The sequence below is a fragment of the Xylocopa sonorina genome, chromosome 12, assembly GCF_050948175.1.
Source record: "Xylocopa sonorina isolate GNS202 chromosome 12, iyXylSono1_principal, whole genome shotgun sequence".
Taxonomy (NCBI): domain Eukaryota; kingdom Metazoa; phylum Arthropoda; class Insecta; order Hymenoptera; family Apidae; genus Xylocopa; species Xylocopa sonorina.
Window position 1 is genome coordinate 9,586,754 of NC_135204.1, and position 15,557 is coordinate 9,602,310.

Below are 15,557 nucleotides of genomic sequence, written 5' to 3' on the forward strand. Positions count from 1 at the left end.
ACGTGTCCCACTCACCCCCGACCTCTCTCTCTCTCTCTCTGGACGGGGTTGATTTATCCGCTTGATAGAACGCGTTACGTGAATTTAACAGGTGCTGTACAAATTTAACGCCGCTTTATCAAACCAGCCAAACGTTATGCGGCATCGTTAAACTCCGCCCGGGTCCGGTAAATCGGGGTCCTCCGGAGTATCGTCACTGACAAACCATGAATTATTCCGACGAACTCTGTTAAAAAGTTATCGTCATTACTTAACTCCGAGCGCGCGTATAACTTTCGACAAACAATTTCATATTTTCCGAGTTTTATCAATGCTCGGTCAGTGCCTGTAGCGACAGCTGTCAGTTGAAATTTTTGGTTAAAAGCGAGTCGCGCGAAATTTCGACGGTCAACGATCGGCACGCAAGAGGAGCAGGAAGAGAGAAAGGGTCGCAGGGGAGGAAATAGTCGTCAAGTTCGCCGCGGCGCGGAACCGAGACCGCGACGCGTGCAAAATTAACGACGCGGAAACGACAGCCCCGTTTTTCGCCCCGTCCCCGTTCCCCACATTTCCGAGCCTCGAAATTTAAATGTACCCATTTTTCTCCGCGCCCGCACAACGGGTGACCAACGCGACAACCGAGAACAAAAGAGCCGAGAGGACGCGCAGGGGAGAGGCGATTTCTCGAAGAGCCAGAGGGTAGCGCGAGATACGAGGGGTGTGAGTTTCTTGAAATTCCCCTGGCGACTTGGCGAATCTAATTATAGGAAAAGCCTTGCCGTCCTTGTGGCACCGATGCCAGACGCTGACTTATCGGTAGCCAACGCGGTAATCCGTTAATCCACCTAACAAACTCGCGCCACGTTCGTGCCTTGTCCCAGCGAGGACGCGTTCACGGTCCTGGAGACTTCTTTGTCGGGTGATCAGCTCTGCTCGAATTCATCGATTGATCCAATCACTCTTAATCGAAACGTCTCGAATTTTTCGAATAAATCCATAATATTTCTGTGCGATCGTTTGATTCAGAAAAGAGAGTAGACTCTACTGTTGCCTGAAGTCGGCAATTTTTTAAAAGGTTGTATCCAGACTCGATAGAAATTGTTTCAGAGGCATCATCGGTCACTTGCACCGACCAGGGTTTATCTTCCACGAGTTATTGATTCCCTTCTGGCTATCTTCACGCAGGATCGCCATCGAAACGAGAGGGTAGCGTTGTATTTCGTGGCGATATCCACGGGCGGAGGAACGGCCCCGTTGGCCAGCCGGGTATCCACGTTGCAATGTTTTGCTGGCGCGTCGCAGCAGCGCGTCCGGCCAGTAAAAAGCGAGTCGTGAAATTGGAAGCCAGCCAAGCGATTGCGGAATCGGCCAGCTCTCTTTAACCTTTGCCCTATTGCGCGGGGTGTTGTCGGCCCTGCGCCCCCTACTATCGTTCCTCATCCCCTTTGTCTCACCGCCACCCTCTCCAACCCCCCTGTTTCTCGGTTCTCTACTCCTTTCCTTCTCTCCACCTCCTCGTTTTTTTTATTGCTCCTTCTTGTTGCTCCCCTTTTCTCTTTCATCTTTCCCCGGCTGTTCCTCCCGGCTGGATGTTTCTTTCCCTCTCTCCAACCTTTTTTTTTTTCTTTTTTCTTTACTCCTCCCTCTATTTCCACATCGTTCACTTTTTATCGGGGCTCCGTCGTTTCCTACCCCATAGCATCGCTCTTCCTCCGATTTCTCCACTTTTTTACTCTTGTGACCGCGATCGCTATCAATCTCTCTCTTTCTCTCTCTCTTCAGCGTTGCAGAGATAGGAATGATGACCCGGTGATGGATCGTGAAGGAAGCGGTTGATGCGGTCGGTACATAAAAGTTCCTAATGGGACCCGAATAGATCATATCTCGTTCCCAGCATTTACATTTGTATTTTTACGCTCGTACTTTGCAGCTACAAAAATTTCAGCGCCGAATGGACGCGGGGTTTTAAAAAGGAATTGTTAAATAATCCCTGAACGTCTTCCATTTATCACCGCAAAGCCCAAGATAAGTAGCGACCCGAGTAGACACCAGTTCTTGTATTCGTACATCTACTTTAGAATTTCCGATATTTATGCTCTCGTTATTTGTTGAATTCCACGAGCACCGGCGCCCCCGTGTAATTACGGGAATTTTCAACAGAATGCACGCACAGGGACGGGTTTAAAGGAACCGCTAAATAACCCTTAAATATCCACCATTTATCTCCGCAACGCCGCTCCATTTGGAATTCAAAAAGAACCACCGAATTAGTCCCATCAGTATCTCGCCCTTCTCGTGGTTTCACCCGTCGCTTTACCTCGACCCTATCCCGCCTCGTCACTATTCATGGACTCGTTTTCCACGGCGGTTTTTCCTCGTACCTTTGTTCCGCCATCGAGCCAGCGATGTTGCTGTTCGACGTCCGCTCGATCGGTGAATAACCGACCCCGTGACCAGGAGATAAATTCCTTTCTCCGGCGTGATCCATTCAGAAGCGGGCCGCGCCAAGGGGGATGAATATTACGTCGTCATCGAGGAACGATGAATTCGACACGCGTGTCTACCCTCGAATACCGGCCTTGCTGTTCGTTTCAAAAACGAGGCTCGTTCCCGCACACTTTGGCCACTGGCTCTAAACGCTTCGAGCGGAAGCGAAAGAGGCGAGGTTTCAGGATTGTTCGCGCGCTCGAAACAGTTGAGCCGGAAATAAAAGTGAACGTTGCGCGTGTACAAATCTCGCGGCGCCGCGGCGTTTAACGAGGATTAAAAGGGTAGGCGAGGAATAAAAAGAAGCGAGAGATTGAAGGACGAGGGGGAGGGGGGGGGCGAAACGGAATAAAGGACGAGAAAAGGGAGGGGGCGAGAAAAAAGGTGGGAATTAAAACGCACCCCGGTGAAAAGGGGTACAAAGCGCTGATGTAAAGGCCAGCGTGGCAAAGCGTGAAAGGGAAGTAAATAGAAGGAGGAAAAAGAGTTGATGATACATGAAGATAATATAAATTGCGAAAGAATAGAAAGGAAGAAATATCGTGTTAATTGTGGAGGCAGAACTAAATTCATTATTGTTGCGTTTAAATGTATTATCCGGTACAGGGATTTCCTGCTGCGGACGCGTTATCTCTCGCCTGCCTTCTCTCCCTTTGATCCGGGGTCATCTTCAACACCTAGCAGGGTGGCGCTCAAGTTAATTAAACACAGAAACACAAAGTGATTCGGATCCCTGTCGAAAACAGCCGGGCAAACAAGCCTCATCGAACACGATTGTCTCTTTTGATTAAAGAAACTCTCACTCTCTCCTTCTCTTTTGATCAATTTTTTTGTTTCGGGTACGAATGAAACAAATGCAACGAACTGTCGATGTTCGTCCCTTCCGTGTAGGAAATTTATATTTGCGGCTCTCCAAAAAAAATAAAAACGAAATAGGTATTAGGTGATTGAAAAAAAAAAGAAGAAGCGGAAAGAGGGTAGAGGGAAAGTATCGGGCGATTGAAAGAGAGAATATTTTTTTGCGGCGGATCAATTCAGCGGAGGCACCCTTCCTCGATTGGTTGTTCCGTTAAAACGCGGGATCACAATGCCGGCGGCGGATAGGGGTGAAAAATTTTCAGCGCGATGCTCGAGGAGATGGAGAGGACGCGTTCGTCGGAAAAAACGACGGCTCGATTATTTTCGAGAGCCTCGGATTTCAATTTATCGTGTTCGCTCGCTCCTCACCCCCATCGCGCGGCCTGTGCGTCGGCTCGCGTAACAGCGACCCTTAATTAAAAAAGAAAAGACAGAAGCGTGCGCAGGCGAAAAACAAGCTATCGGAAGAGTGGAGGAAACCGAAAAAAAGAGGAGGGACTAGAGCAAACTTAACCCTTGTCGCCCGGTGTTTGCGTTCGACGTTGGCACTCACTGCGATTGCGTTTCTCACCCCTTGATATTTGACCCTTTTGGGAGATACCGTCGACGAAATGAACGTTACAATGGAAACCGTCTCGATTGCAGCCAGATTTTCATCGAACAAAAATTCGATAACAATGAAATACCGGAAATGATTCTGACATTACGTTCGAGAAAAACTGTGTTACGTTTCGATTAAGGGTCATCGCTTTCGAATTTAAGGCGAATCTATCTTCCGCGCGAGGCGAGTCAAGTATTCAAAGTAAGATCTCGTAGATCCTAATTAAGGGAAACCCCATTCCGTGGATCGATGGAACCTGGATCGTCTCTATTCATTTGTCAGTGTTCTCGCGGAGGTCCCGATACGTCAATCGACACGAGGAACAAGAGCAATCGAGCCCTCGAAAGTTTGATTAAACTTCAGACCTCGCCGGCGCCGTAAACTAACGATTCTCTTCAATCATGCGAGCTGGACGCAGCGAAAAATAGCGATTCGCGATTATTATTTTCGCACGCGCTACCTCCGGATAAATAATTATACAAAACCGAGCGCAGTCGTATTCGATTAATTACGACCACGAAGCATTCGTACGTCCTCGTTCTACCTTCTCATTTTTTCTCTTTTAAATAACCGAAGTCTACCGCTGTGGTCCATTTTCTAAGAATCTCGGTACAGAAACGCGCGAGATCGATCGAGAGTCGCATCGCAAAGTAGAACGTGTCCCTATTTACGAGTGGCCCGTTAGAGGTCTCGATCGAAGACAATGCGGCAGCGGTGTCGTACGAAAAATGAAATTCCACGGTGGGCAAAAATCGATACGAGGACCGCGTGGAAACGGCGAAAAAGCTGGGACGGCCGTTGGCTGGCCAAGGAATAGAATTTCAACGGGCGGTTGGCTGGCCGATTTACGAGGTAAATAAATTTCTGGAAAAACAAATCCGTCCACGGCGAAGCCACGCTGGTGGTTCAACGGGCAACCGTACGGTACCGCGGCTCCCCGTGGAACCATTATTATTGAGCACGCGAGACAATGGCCGTGGCAGAGATTGGAAGAAAACCGGCTCCGTTTTACCCTCGGCAGCGTTCGGAAATCGCGCGTTCCCTTCGAACGAGGAATGCTGAACGCGTCTTCCAGACGCCCGAACGAGAGCCTGGGCCATTCTTCCTCTCCGTTCGAAGCCGTATACCCTCGTATTCGCAACAATGCTTCTTTTTACATCAGTTTTACTCGTAAACGAAAATAATGTACCATCTCCAGGCTGTGCGGTAGTTTCTGGTTAATGGGGGAACTGTTTGCACAGTTCCTCGGCTCCGCGGATATCGAAAGTGCGCCGTTCTGTGTAACCCTCGGGACGTTTGGAGTGTTTCCAGAGACGGAAGATCTAAATACGCAGATCCGTCTTCGGAAACTTCGATTTCGATGGTTGTGGGAGCGCAAAGAATGGCTGGGGCGGTCGCAAGTGATCCGGGAACTTTGATTCCCCCGGCTAACCCAGATCCAGTCCTAGCCGGAGTGACGCAGTGCGGTGGGAGAGGGGGTCCAGGGTGCGGCCAGGACCTTAGAGTCCTGCCACGCGCCCGTATTGTAGTCCTTCGAGGACCAGACCGAGACGGTCCTGTCTCGAGGCGTGTTCGTCTCCGTTGATTATCATCCGGCGCTCCCTCCTGGAACTGAGCGAAACACAGTTGGGCCTACTTCAGCCGAGGGGAAACCTCGCGACGTCTAAGGACGAAACATCGTACTTGGTAACTAACAGGTTTGGAGTTTTGAGTTCTCTCCAGCTAGTCGAGGGTCCGTGAAAGTTTTCATTCACCGGAAATCTGTATTATCTAACTTATCTCGTGCCGTGTGGCTCGTCTTAGGGCAAAGTTAATTCGAGCCAGGAGCTAACTTCGGTCCAGAACCGCGGAAAGTATTCCAACGTACTCGCGACTAATTCCCGTAACTCATCCCTGTAGCAAAGATCCTCAGAGATGATATATCTCCGGCGTTATTCTTCCTGGAACAACGTTAAAGCCTCTGAAAGGCTTGCAAAGAATCACCAGCCGTCCACCTCCCTCTGTCTCTCTCTCTCTCTCTCTCTCTCTCTCTTCCCCCCTGTCTCTATAAACTTGTTTTCCGCGAGCAATCTTGTTTGTATGTTCCCAGCGTTCGCAAAGGGGATCCAAAGCATCGAGAGCTGGAAAAACGTCTAACTGGCCGTTAAGCTACGCGGCCGTAAACGCGGGGATCAGCTCTCCCTGCCGGCTAAACCGTAGCGAAAAGAGGGAAACGAGAACGACGTTAAATTCGTGAGCGCCGCGACCCTACGGTCATTCGGCTGGCTTATAAAAATCGTTCTTAGAGGCACGACCGCCGGAATAAATGTGGCTCGCTGTCCTAAGTGCTCGTACGTTGAATGCATTATGCATCCGTGTCCGAGTTCTTCACCGTTGCTCGTCGAGGAAGACGGATCTCGCGGCGGCGAGGAGGATCAGCGAGGAACTTGTAAAACAAGCGATCAACTTCCGCGTCATTTCTATTTTCGAGGGGAATTTTGCGTTTGGAAGAATTCCGCGAACACCCTTCCGGGTAGTTGAATCTCGGGTGAAACCGTGCAGACATCCGCGCTCGCTTCTGTCAAGCGGAATTTGGAAAAATTCGACGCGGAACGGGGGAAATGGGTTCTGGGTAGATCTGTGGGAATATAGTAGGGGGAGAATGTTTCGAGTTGTACCAAAAGTCGAAATATAGTGGCTCGACCGGCGATGTTACGCATGATGGCCTCCCATAGGTACGAGATATGCGAGCGGAAGTCGGGCGCCGCGTTGGTTATACTACTGCCGCTGTCATCCCTATACTATCGCGACTGTAATACTGTCTGACGCTAACCTGGGTCACCTAAGGGACCCGTCCGTCCAATTCAATCAAATCTGTATTAACTTTTCCTTTATGCATAACGTTCTGATTGGCTGTACAAAATTTTAATTCCACTGCGAATTAATATGGAATTAGTTTTAAATTGAACTGCATAATCGTTTCATCGGTATAAAGTGTGTATAAGTTCCATCAGGGACTGTCTGAGAGATAATCGATCTGATAATGGAACAATCGTCACGTCTCGCGGCTCCAGTTTCGTTAACGAGCGATTTAACCCGTGGACGATTTTCCTGTCGATTGCAGGTACTTACAAGACACACTTCCGTTCATCGACCGTAGCCGCACGGCTATATGGGGCTGGAGTTATGGTGGATACGCGACGGGCATGACGCTGGCCATGGATTATCACGGTGTCTTCAAGTGCGGCATGTCTGTGGCACCAGTAACGGATTGGGCTCTTTACGGTACGTATCCGAGAGATAATATATTCATCCCTTGAACGCCGCATACTTTACCCTTATTTTATAGTCCTTCTGTTCATTAAATATTGCATATTCGCTCCGCCGTACCGGTACTCTCCTCCTTATCAGTTTTGCCCATCTAAATAATTCAATTTTTCACACCACCTCGAGCGTTTTTCCATCCTGCCCGTCCGGAAGAGCAAGCGTTCAATAAAATGGTGATTCCGATACTTTTTTACGTTCGATATGAGCCCCAGTTTGCCAACGTCGTTGAACACGTCTTTCGAACACAGCTTTCGGTTAACGATGCTTGGTCGTTACACGAACCGTATCGTATCAAGCCTTGAATCTGCTCCTATTTAAACGGTGATCTCGTTAAACCTCCCATACGACTATGTGAAATTTGCTCTGTCAACCAAAGTGTCCATACCCGAAGTGGCACGAAGAGTCCTTAAACCTTGGCAAATGTAATCCCCCCTTCGAGTGTGTTTAATCCCGACGATCACGTCCAAACAACTAGAACCCGACGTTCCAAATGAAAACCATTCGAAATCACCGCGATTGCCAGGATAATTAAAAACAATCAGAATTAATCAACGTCCAAGGAAAGGGTTGGGGGGGTGGAGAATTACCGGAACGTTCTCTCTCACGGGGCGGCGAAGGCGAATCGAACGAAATTCCAGCCGATGGCGACGATCTGCGCGCTGGAAGTGTAAGTACTGCGACGAGGCAACCGAGCAGAAGGGAAAGACGAGAGCCTCGACTTGTCGACGGTTCGTTTCAGCCTGGATCGATTCAATTATTGTCGGAGTCTTGTCGCAGCCGACTACGCTCGTCGTTTCGCGATATCAGATTTATTTCCCTGACGAGAAGTCATCGCTCGCAGTCGAGCATCCGAGATGCTCGATCTTCCTCGCCGATGCACATTTTTAACGCGGCGATTTACCTCTTTCTCCTCCTTCGAGGACGTCAAACCTCTGGAAATATCGATCACGGGCTACTTGCCTACTTTGCACGCCTCCCTTTGCTATTTCGGCCCTGTCCACCGTTGTTTATAATGATAATATTGTATTTAATAAGGGAGCAGCGCGAACGCAACAATGTTTATGAATGCATCGAACGAATTGCTCGAACCGAAGTTATTACTGGTATCGACACGTTGAACATTGAGGGGATAATAATAACATCGATCGGCGGAACGCGCTAATTAACGCGCTCCCAGTAATTAGAGGATATTAGCTTGGTAATCTTGATTTTCAATTTAATCCAGAGCAAACGCCTAGCCGGAAAAATCGCCGTGCAGTTTTATCCAAGCAGGAATTTAATCGATTCGAGGGCAACGATCCCTCTCACGGTCAGTAAGTAGCTCGTGTAAAGAATTTCAATCCCCTTCCGTTTCGCTCGAGTCATTTCATCGATCGAAATAAAAGTCAAAAGCACAGCCGCGAGGGCGAAATAAACCATCGCGATTCAATCCCATGCGAGATCAAGTTGAGAACATTCCTGGTACAGTCGTTAAGCCGGGAACGAATGATTCCATCGCGATGCTGGACGAAAGAAAATGGCGCCAGCTTCCATCGTCGTCGTAAATCATCGAACGCAAACGTTTTAATAAACAGGCCAATTCGCAGAGGCTACGTAGAATGATTCCGTCATTCTTCACCGCCTCTTTTGCTCCTCCCATTGTTTTCTCCGATTTTATTTTCCGCCTTCCTTTCGTTCTTTCGCGTTAAACGCTCCTCCCTGATTCGCTTTTCGTAAGCTCAATATCCGCAGCTTGTGCATAGGGGGCCGTTATAAGCGCGAGGCAATTTCCAGACAGCCTCGCGAATTAATTAAGCGGTGTACCAAGCGTAATTCACCGGCGCGATTACGCGCGAAGCGTGCCATTTCATTTGTTGCGCCCTCCGCTGCGTGAAGGATCGGTTCTCCGCGGGAGATCGTTCGAGATCTTCGTCTAGCTGCTGGATATTTTCAATTAAGTTAATGGCCAACCCGCTACGCGTTGCCGCGCTTGCGTGTATTACGCAAAAGTTTGATTCGAACCGTGGAATTATTCGACTCGATATTCCGCGAGAAATTGTAAATACATTTTTATAATTAAAAAACACAATTAAGAAAGAAACAGTTTGATAGTCAGGATATACGCTGCTCGCAGACTCGATCTACACGGAACGATTCATGGGCCTTCCCACGACGGAGGACAACCTGCACGGCTACGAGCAAGGCCAACTGCTGAACAAAGTGGATAATATCAAAACGAAGATGTACTATCTGATCCACGGTACTTTGGACGACAACGTGCACTATCAGCAATCTTTGTTGCTCGCCAAGGTTCTCGAGCAGAAGGATATCCTGTTCCGGCAACAGGTACGTTATTAAAAAGAGAAAGGTTGCCCCCCTTCGAGGCTCCAGAAATTGATTTACCGCGCAGGGTATTTCACTTTCTGTTTTAAAAAGTAAGACTTCGTTCGTTCATTCGCGATAAGAGTTCAGCAGAGGAATGAAAAAAAGGAGAAGAAAAAGGAAACGCGATACTAAGGTTCGCTGCACGACTCGCATTACTCCGTGCGGCTCGCGAAATTATTATACTCGGTGCTCGTCTACGTGCCACCTGGTCGTTCCGCGGCGTTTTTTAACGTTCGCGATTAAAATCTACGAATGTGCGCGCGGAAAACAGTTTACTACGCGTGAATAAATTCCAGCGCGTTCCATTTAAGTTCGTCGTGGCACGTTCGCGTTTAAACGACAATTACAGACCGCCGCTCGTTTATCCGTCTAAACGAATAAATCGATCGCGGCTAGCCACGTTCAACGAGTCACACTTTCATTGAATTTTCGCAGACTTACACCGACGAGGACCACGGGATCGCTCAATCGCGCGCCCATCTTTACCACTCGCTGGAGAACTTCTTGGACGAGTGCTACGAGACCTCATGATCGCTGCGTTGAGGAAGAACGACAATCTAGATCATCTGCCTCACGATCCAATTGTAAATACCTTCGCCAACCTGTACATACTCGATGTACAATATGTAATATGAACCGTTAGTGTATATAATTGAAAGAGACACCACTAAAATTTAGTGATCAAACGCGTTCGATTCAAACGCGGTTGCAACCCGAGCGAGAGAGTACACCGCCGCCACTTCCGGTTCACGATCGATGGCCAGGTGAAATTCAGCCGTGCACGTTCGAAACTGATGATCGAGTACGGGAATTAATAATGGTCGACGAGCGATACCTTCGTACGTTATTAAAAAGAGAAAGGTTGCCTCGCCAATGCGTTCGAATCGAATGTGACTTTCGATTGTTAAGAAATCCTGAATTGGTCCGAAGAGTTTTTTTTTTTTAATCTGTCTCTTCGACGAGACCAGTTCGATCGTTCATCGATGGCCTAATAATGGAACTCGAGGCAAGAAATTTCTAGCCCTTTATAAATAGATTAAAGGATAACCGAGTAACAGGATTGCATCTTGCAAGTTGAGGGATGCAAGGACGTTACGTAATCGCCGACTATTTGAAAACTTTGATAGATAGGACGAAGCGTTTTCTTTTTTTTTTTTTTTTTTTCTTGTGAAATATATTATATTGTTAACGGGCAGATGTTATTAAATATCGTAGCGACGAGAATTCGTACGATCGAGTACGAATTTGTAAAACACGTTCCTCTTTCGTTTCAAGCATTTCAAGGAGATAAGCGAGCGGTGAATGAGAAACGAAATTATATTAAACTCTTTGAAGAGAGTTTTGGAGAAGGGAGAGAGAGTATCCGACTCGGATACGATTCTTTCGTTACCTCTTTGAGGAAAAAAAAATATATTTAGAGGGAAGAACAGTTTATTTTATTACTTTGAAATTTAGAAAATTTCGGTGACGGTACATAGCTGGCATATAATGATTTATTGTTAACAAAGCTTTCGTTACTTCGCTTTCCACGTTACCGTGTTCAGGAGCGTAATTGCTGTGTACTTATGTTAAACACTTCTCGTGTTTTGTGTTAATACTGTAACTGCATAACTATAGATTCCGTATATGAATGTAATCATCGGATAACATTATTTAAACGTAAAAATAAATTCCCCTCTCCGTTGATTTTATCAATGTTAGGATAAAGAAGCCTTTGTAACACTATCGTAGTTTAAGATTTTTCATCGTGTATATAATTAAGTTGCTGGACTGGTTGTTGAAAAAATTCCTCGATATATTATAGCACATCTATTTCTCTTTACTATTACCAAGAAGTATATACATAAAACATTATCACAATTTATAGTTAACACTTAAGTCTATCGCGTAGTGTAAGCGAGACGTACTAACAGACTCTTTAAATACGACGATTTTATAATGAAAGGACCACTGTAACGGTTTCAAGGATGGATCAATAGGAACTTCTTAAACTAATTGTTAACTTTTATTCTAACATACTGTACAAAAATATTTAATCGAATATACGCAATTTAAAATACATTATTTCAAAAAATATCCAACCACGCGTAATTAGGGAAGGAGGTATAACGATAATTCAGCGATATTATGAAATTTTATTACCATTACGATTATTATTATTATTATTATTATTATCTCGTCACTGATATTTGTTGAGTGTATTATGAATAAAGCTCTATGTTTTATTAAGGCAGAGTGTTCACGTGTCAGGGATTATTTTCAACAATTAACGAAACATCGTCGATTGTATAAATGGTATAAAATAGAACACTATAGTACATTATCTCGCAATTTAATATAATTTTATATTTACAATATAATTTTATGAATTCTCCGTCTCTTTAAATCTGTAACAAAAACATCGGAACATTATCCTTCCTGTCAATCAATTTCACCTACAATTTAACGAGATTAAAAGAACATACTTGCACTTGGTGCACGTGTAGAATACTGTTTGTCCTTCATCCGCTGATCTCAATTGTAGGGTAGCATACGACATTTTGTCGTTTTGACACTGAGGGCATTTCCTCTCAACGATTGGACCGTCCGCATCATCCTCCTCATCGTCCTGCTGCTTCGATGAGGCGTAAACGTTCCTCTTATTGAACTGGATGGTGTAAGACATTGCCATATCCCCAAAAGCTAAGGTTAGAATACACAGTGTCATATCCAGTTTATTATATCGAGAAATAAGACAAGATTGGTGGAAGCAAAAATGAATAAATACCTTCAGGACCCCAGGATCGTTTACAAGCGTAACATTCTACGTCTCCTCTGTCGCCCAACAATGGCAAAATTGATCCACAATCGGAGCAAAATCCAGGAGTGCTTATAAAAGATATGGTGCTGTATTTCTGCTCCATTCGAAATTTAATCGAGCGAACAGTTAACCTCAACAGGAGACAAACGCGACGACGAACACAGATCGTTACGCACGCGCGATTGGAGGAAAACAAAAACAAACTTCTGCGAGGAGTATGTAATCAGACGCGTGACGGCTGTGTGAGGTTATGTACGACTTAGAAACCAGCCTTAGCGTTCGATATAGGTGCACGCCGCGCGGCGTTCCTGCGCGTGTATGTTTCCCTCGTTTACCCGATCAGAGCCGGCAAAATGGACGATATAGCGCTCCGCGTATCTGATCGTGTTTTAGAAGTGATTTTCTCCTATCTAGATCTGCACACGCTGAGAAACTGCTCGCTGGTGTGCAAGCGATGGAACCGTTTCCTGAACGATGAGAACAACGAGGCGTGGAGGATGCACTGCATCAGGAAGCTCGCCCAGGAAGCGCTCAGTTCCGATTTATTGTCATCGGTGCCCACGTACAAATCGAAGCTGCGTGCGTTCTATCACGCGTGGAACCCGAACGACTGCTCCCGCAACATTTACATTAGGCCAAATGGATTCACCATGCACAGGTAGAACCTTGGATTCTGTCATAATCGTTTGCTTTCCGCTACGCGCATCGACGATCGCGTCTCACGCGAGCTCGCAGCTTGTTTTCTCGTCGCCGTTTCCTCGTCGACGGACCAAACACGCTCTGAAGTCCACCGGTTCCGCGATACGAACTTCAATCGCTCGATACCGGACGATTGGAGCGCGAGTGTTTTCATGTATAATAAATGTTAAGCGAGTGCCTTGAATCTTTACTACTTGAGTTATAGGAATCCGATTGCCCAGAGCACAGACGCTTGTAGAGGTAAAATTGGTTTTCGGCACGGACGCCATGCCTGGGAAGTCATTTGGGAAGGACCGTTGGGCACGGTAGCGGTGATAGGTATAGCTACCAGGGAAACACCCTTGTTGTGCCACGGGTACGTAGCGTTAGTGGGCTCGGACGAGCATTCCTGGGGATGGAATCTAGTCGATAATCATTTGTTACACAACGGAAACGTGCAAGGGAACTATCCTTTGCTGAACAATGCCCCAAAGTATCAGGTACGTTGTATTCTTTTAAGATGGGACCGGTACTTAGGACAGATAGTAACGATCTTGTAATTGCAGGTTGGAGAGAGAATCAGAGTGATATTGGACTGTGATGACAACACGTTATCCTTCGAGAGAAATTATGAATTTTTGGGAGTGGCATTTAGAGGTATCGTATCTGTAATGTTTTTAGCATATAGAATTTCTTTTGTGCTAACGTTGGATTAAATACGTAGGATTGCCAGACAAAAGATTGTACCCATCTGTGTCTGCTGTATATGGAAATACAGAGGTATCTATGGTGTACTTAGGACCACCTCTAGATGGCTAACACTTTACTTCTAGCGGAAACATATCTCCAGAAGCTTGGCTAATGGTGTATGGTGAAATTTGGATACAAAGTTCATTGCATCGATACCAAAAGGTCTACTAGGAAGTAGAACAAGCACACAGATGAACTGTACGATACTCCTTAAAACGGATGTGTGCCTGTTCATTCAGTCAATAACATTGTAAATAGTATTAGCATTCCATTTAAATCGACAAATCCGTATAATAGGGCTTTATACAGCGCTACCAGTCGTAAGTTACTCAACGATCCACAATGGGTAAGTTTCATTTGAATTCGTACATTTGCTAATAGTCAATGTAAAAATTATCTGTATATTATAACAAGGAAATTTCCTCGTTCAACCCTTTCCGAGTTATTAACGAATATATTAATCAAGAAGCCTGAGTTATTTAGTATTTAACTTGAGAAGATCTAGCGACGAATGATTCAATCATTTTTAAAGTTTACGAATAGCCCGTAACTCGGAGAGGGTTATAAATTTCACGATTGAAAGTACACTTGTACGAAAATGGTTGAGTGACGTATTACTGATTTCAAGATAATCATGTAAAAAAAAATGTTCGTAGACGTTTTTTTGTAAATGAAGTTCCTCCGCGAAGTAATTGTGTACGTTATTGAAACGGACACGAACTGAATTATTTTATCATTTCGCAAAGCCTTTTCGATCTCTGTAGATTACAACTTTTTATTTGATGTTTATGTACAGAGAGATAAGTATTATTCTTTACTCTTCCATGCAGTATTGATATTCCAGTCCTTGTATAAATACATGGCTTTACATGTATGTATAAATCTATACACATGCCAAAGAAATGGCGAATTCTAACTTGTTTATGAAGTAGTCATACATAATTATATATAGTTTATTTTGAGATCACCATTAAGGGAGTCTACCATTCGATATTTAAAGTATCCATTAATTTAACTGTATTTATACGGCTCGCATAATTTTACGAGAACTGTGAAAGGAACAACTGTGATTTATTTCGTTAGCGTGCTCATTTGTTTTCAACGATATGTTTATGTAGATGTTTTACTTATTTTTATATCAGATTATGATTGTTAAAGCGTAATCGCGTACGGTTCGCAAAGCATTTCGCATTTAGCCGTTTAACGCTGAATCGCAAGAGAACTTACTCACAAGAAACCAATTACGCTTCATTTTTTTTTTTTTATTTATTATAGATATTTGTACGTCTTTAAAGTTAATATATGTAATTAATATATATATCTCTCTCTATTTTCTATAATGTTGGGAACGATTACGATTCTTTTTTTATACCAATAAAACTCGAACAAAATCGTCGAACAATTCGGAGATTACTTCGTAATTACAGTATACAGGGTGTTCCACTTAAAGTGTTCATAGTTGCTTTATTTTCGAGTGTACAAAACGAACTAGCAAATTGTAAAGTATCACATGGATAGAAATCCGATCGATTTTTACGATATTTAGTATCATACTTCTGTTTTTTTTTTTTTTCTTTTTTTTTAAGTAGTTCAACACGCTAGGAATAAAACAGGTACCTGTCGAACTTAACTACACGATTCCATGGTCGAGAGAATTGTTTCTTTACGTCAGAATTTGTTTATTCTGTAGTAGTATTACGTGTAACGTGGCTTTGTGTATAAAATTGAATTTTG

The 15,557-nt window shown here is 44.9% G+C and overlaps 3 protein-coding genes across 3 annotated transcripts in view; 2 read left to right on the forward strand and 1 right to left on the reverse strand.

Annotated features, from left to right (window-relative positions):
- Positions 1–10,390, forward strand: part of LOC143429600 (venom dipeptidyl peptidase 4) — a 150,353-nt gene extending 139,963 nt beyond the window's left edge. The window contains exons 13-15 of the mRNA XM_076905275.1: positions 7,029–7,189; positions 9,345–9,556; positions 10,031–10,390. Coding sequence (XP_076761390.1) covers positions 7,029–7,189; positions 9,345–9,556; positions 10,031–10,126 — 469 coding nt within the window. The 3' untranslated portion in view covers positions 10,127–10,390. The remainder of the gene's footprint in view (positions 1–7,028; positions 7,190–9,344; positions 9,557–10,030) is intronic.
- A 1,489-nt stretch (positions 10,391–11,879) lies between these two features.
- On the reverse strand, positions 11,880–12,538 carry Rpi12 (RNA polymerase I subunit RpI12). The gene is made up of 3 exons (XM_076905285.1): positions 12,363–12,538; positions 12,061–12,277; positions 11,880–11,982 (listed from the first exon to the last, which is right to left on the reverse strand). Exons 1-3 carry the CDS (start codon positions 12,496–12,498, stop codon positions 11,958–11,960), a joined length of 378 nt encoding a protein of 125 aa, XP_076761400.1. The 5' UTR covers positions 12,499–12,538; the 3' UTR covers positions 11,880–11,957.
- Positions 12,539–12,691: 153 nt separating this feature from the next.
- Fsn (F-box synaptic protein) lies at positions 12,692–15,339 on the forward strand. Its single transcript, XM_076905405.1, has 4 exons — positions 12,692–13,053; positions 13,300–13,573; positions 13,640–13,730; positions 13,798–15,339. Exons 1-4 carry the CDS (start codon positions 12,749–12,751, stop codon positions 13,890–13,892), a joined length of 765 nt encoding a protein of 254 aa, XP_076761520.1. The 5' UTR covers positions 12,692–12,748; the 3' UTR covers positions 13,893–15,339.
- Positions 15,340–15,557: the final 218 nt, after the last annotated feature.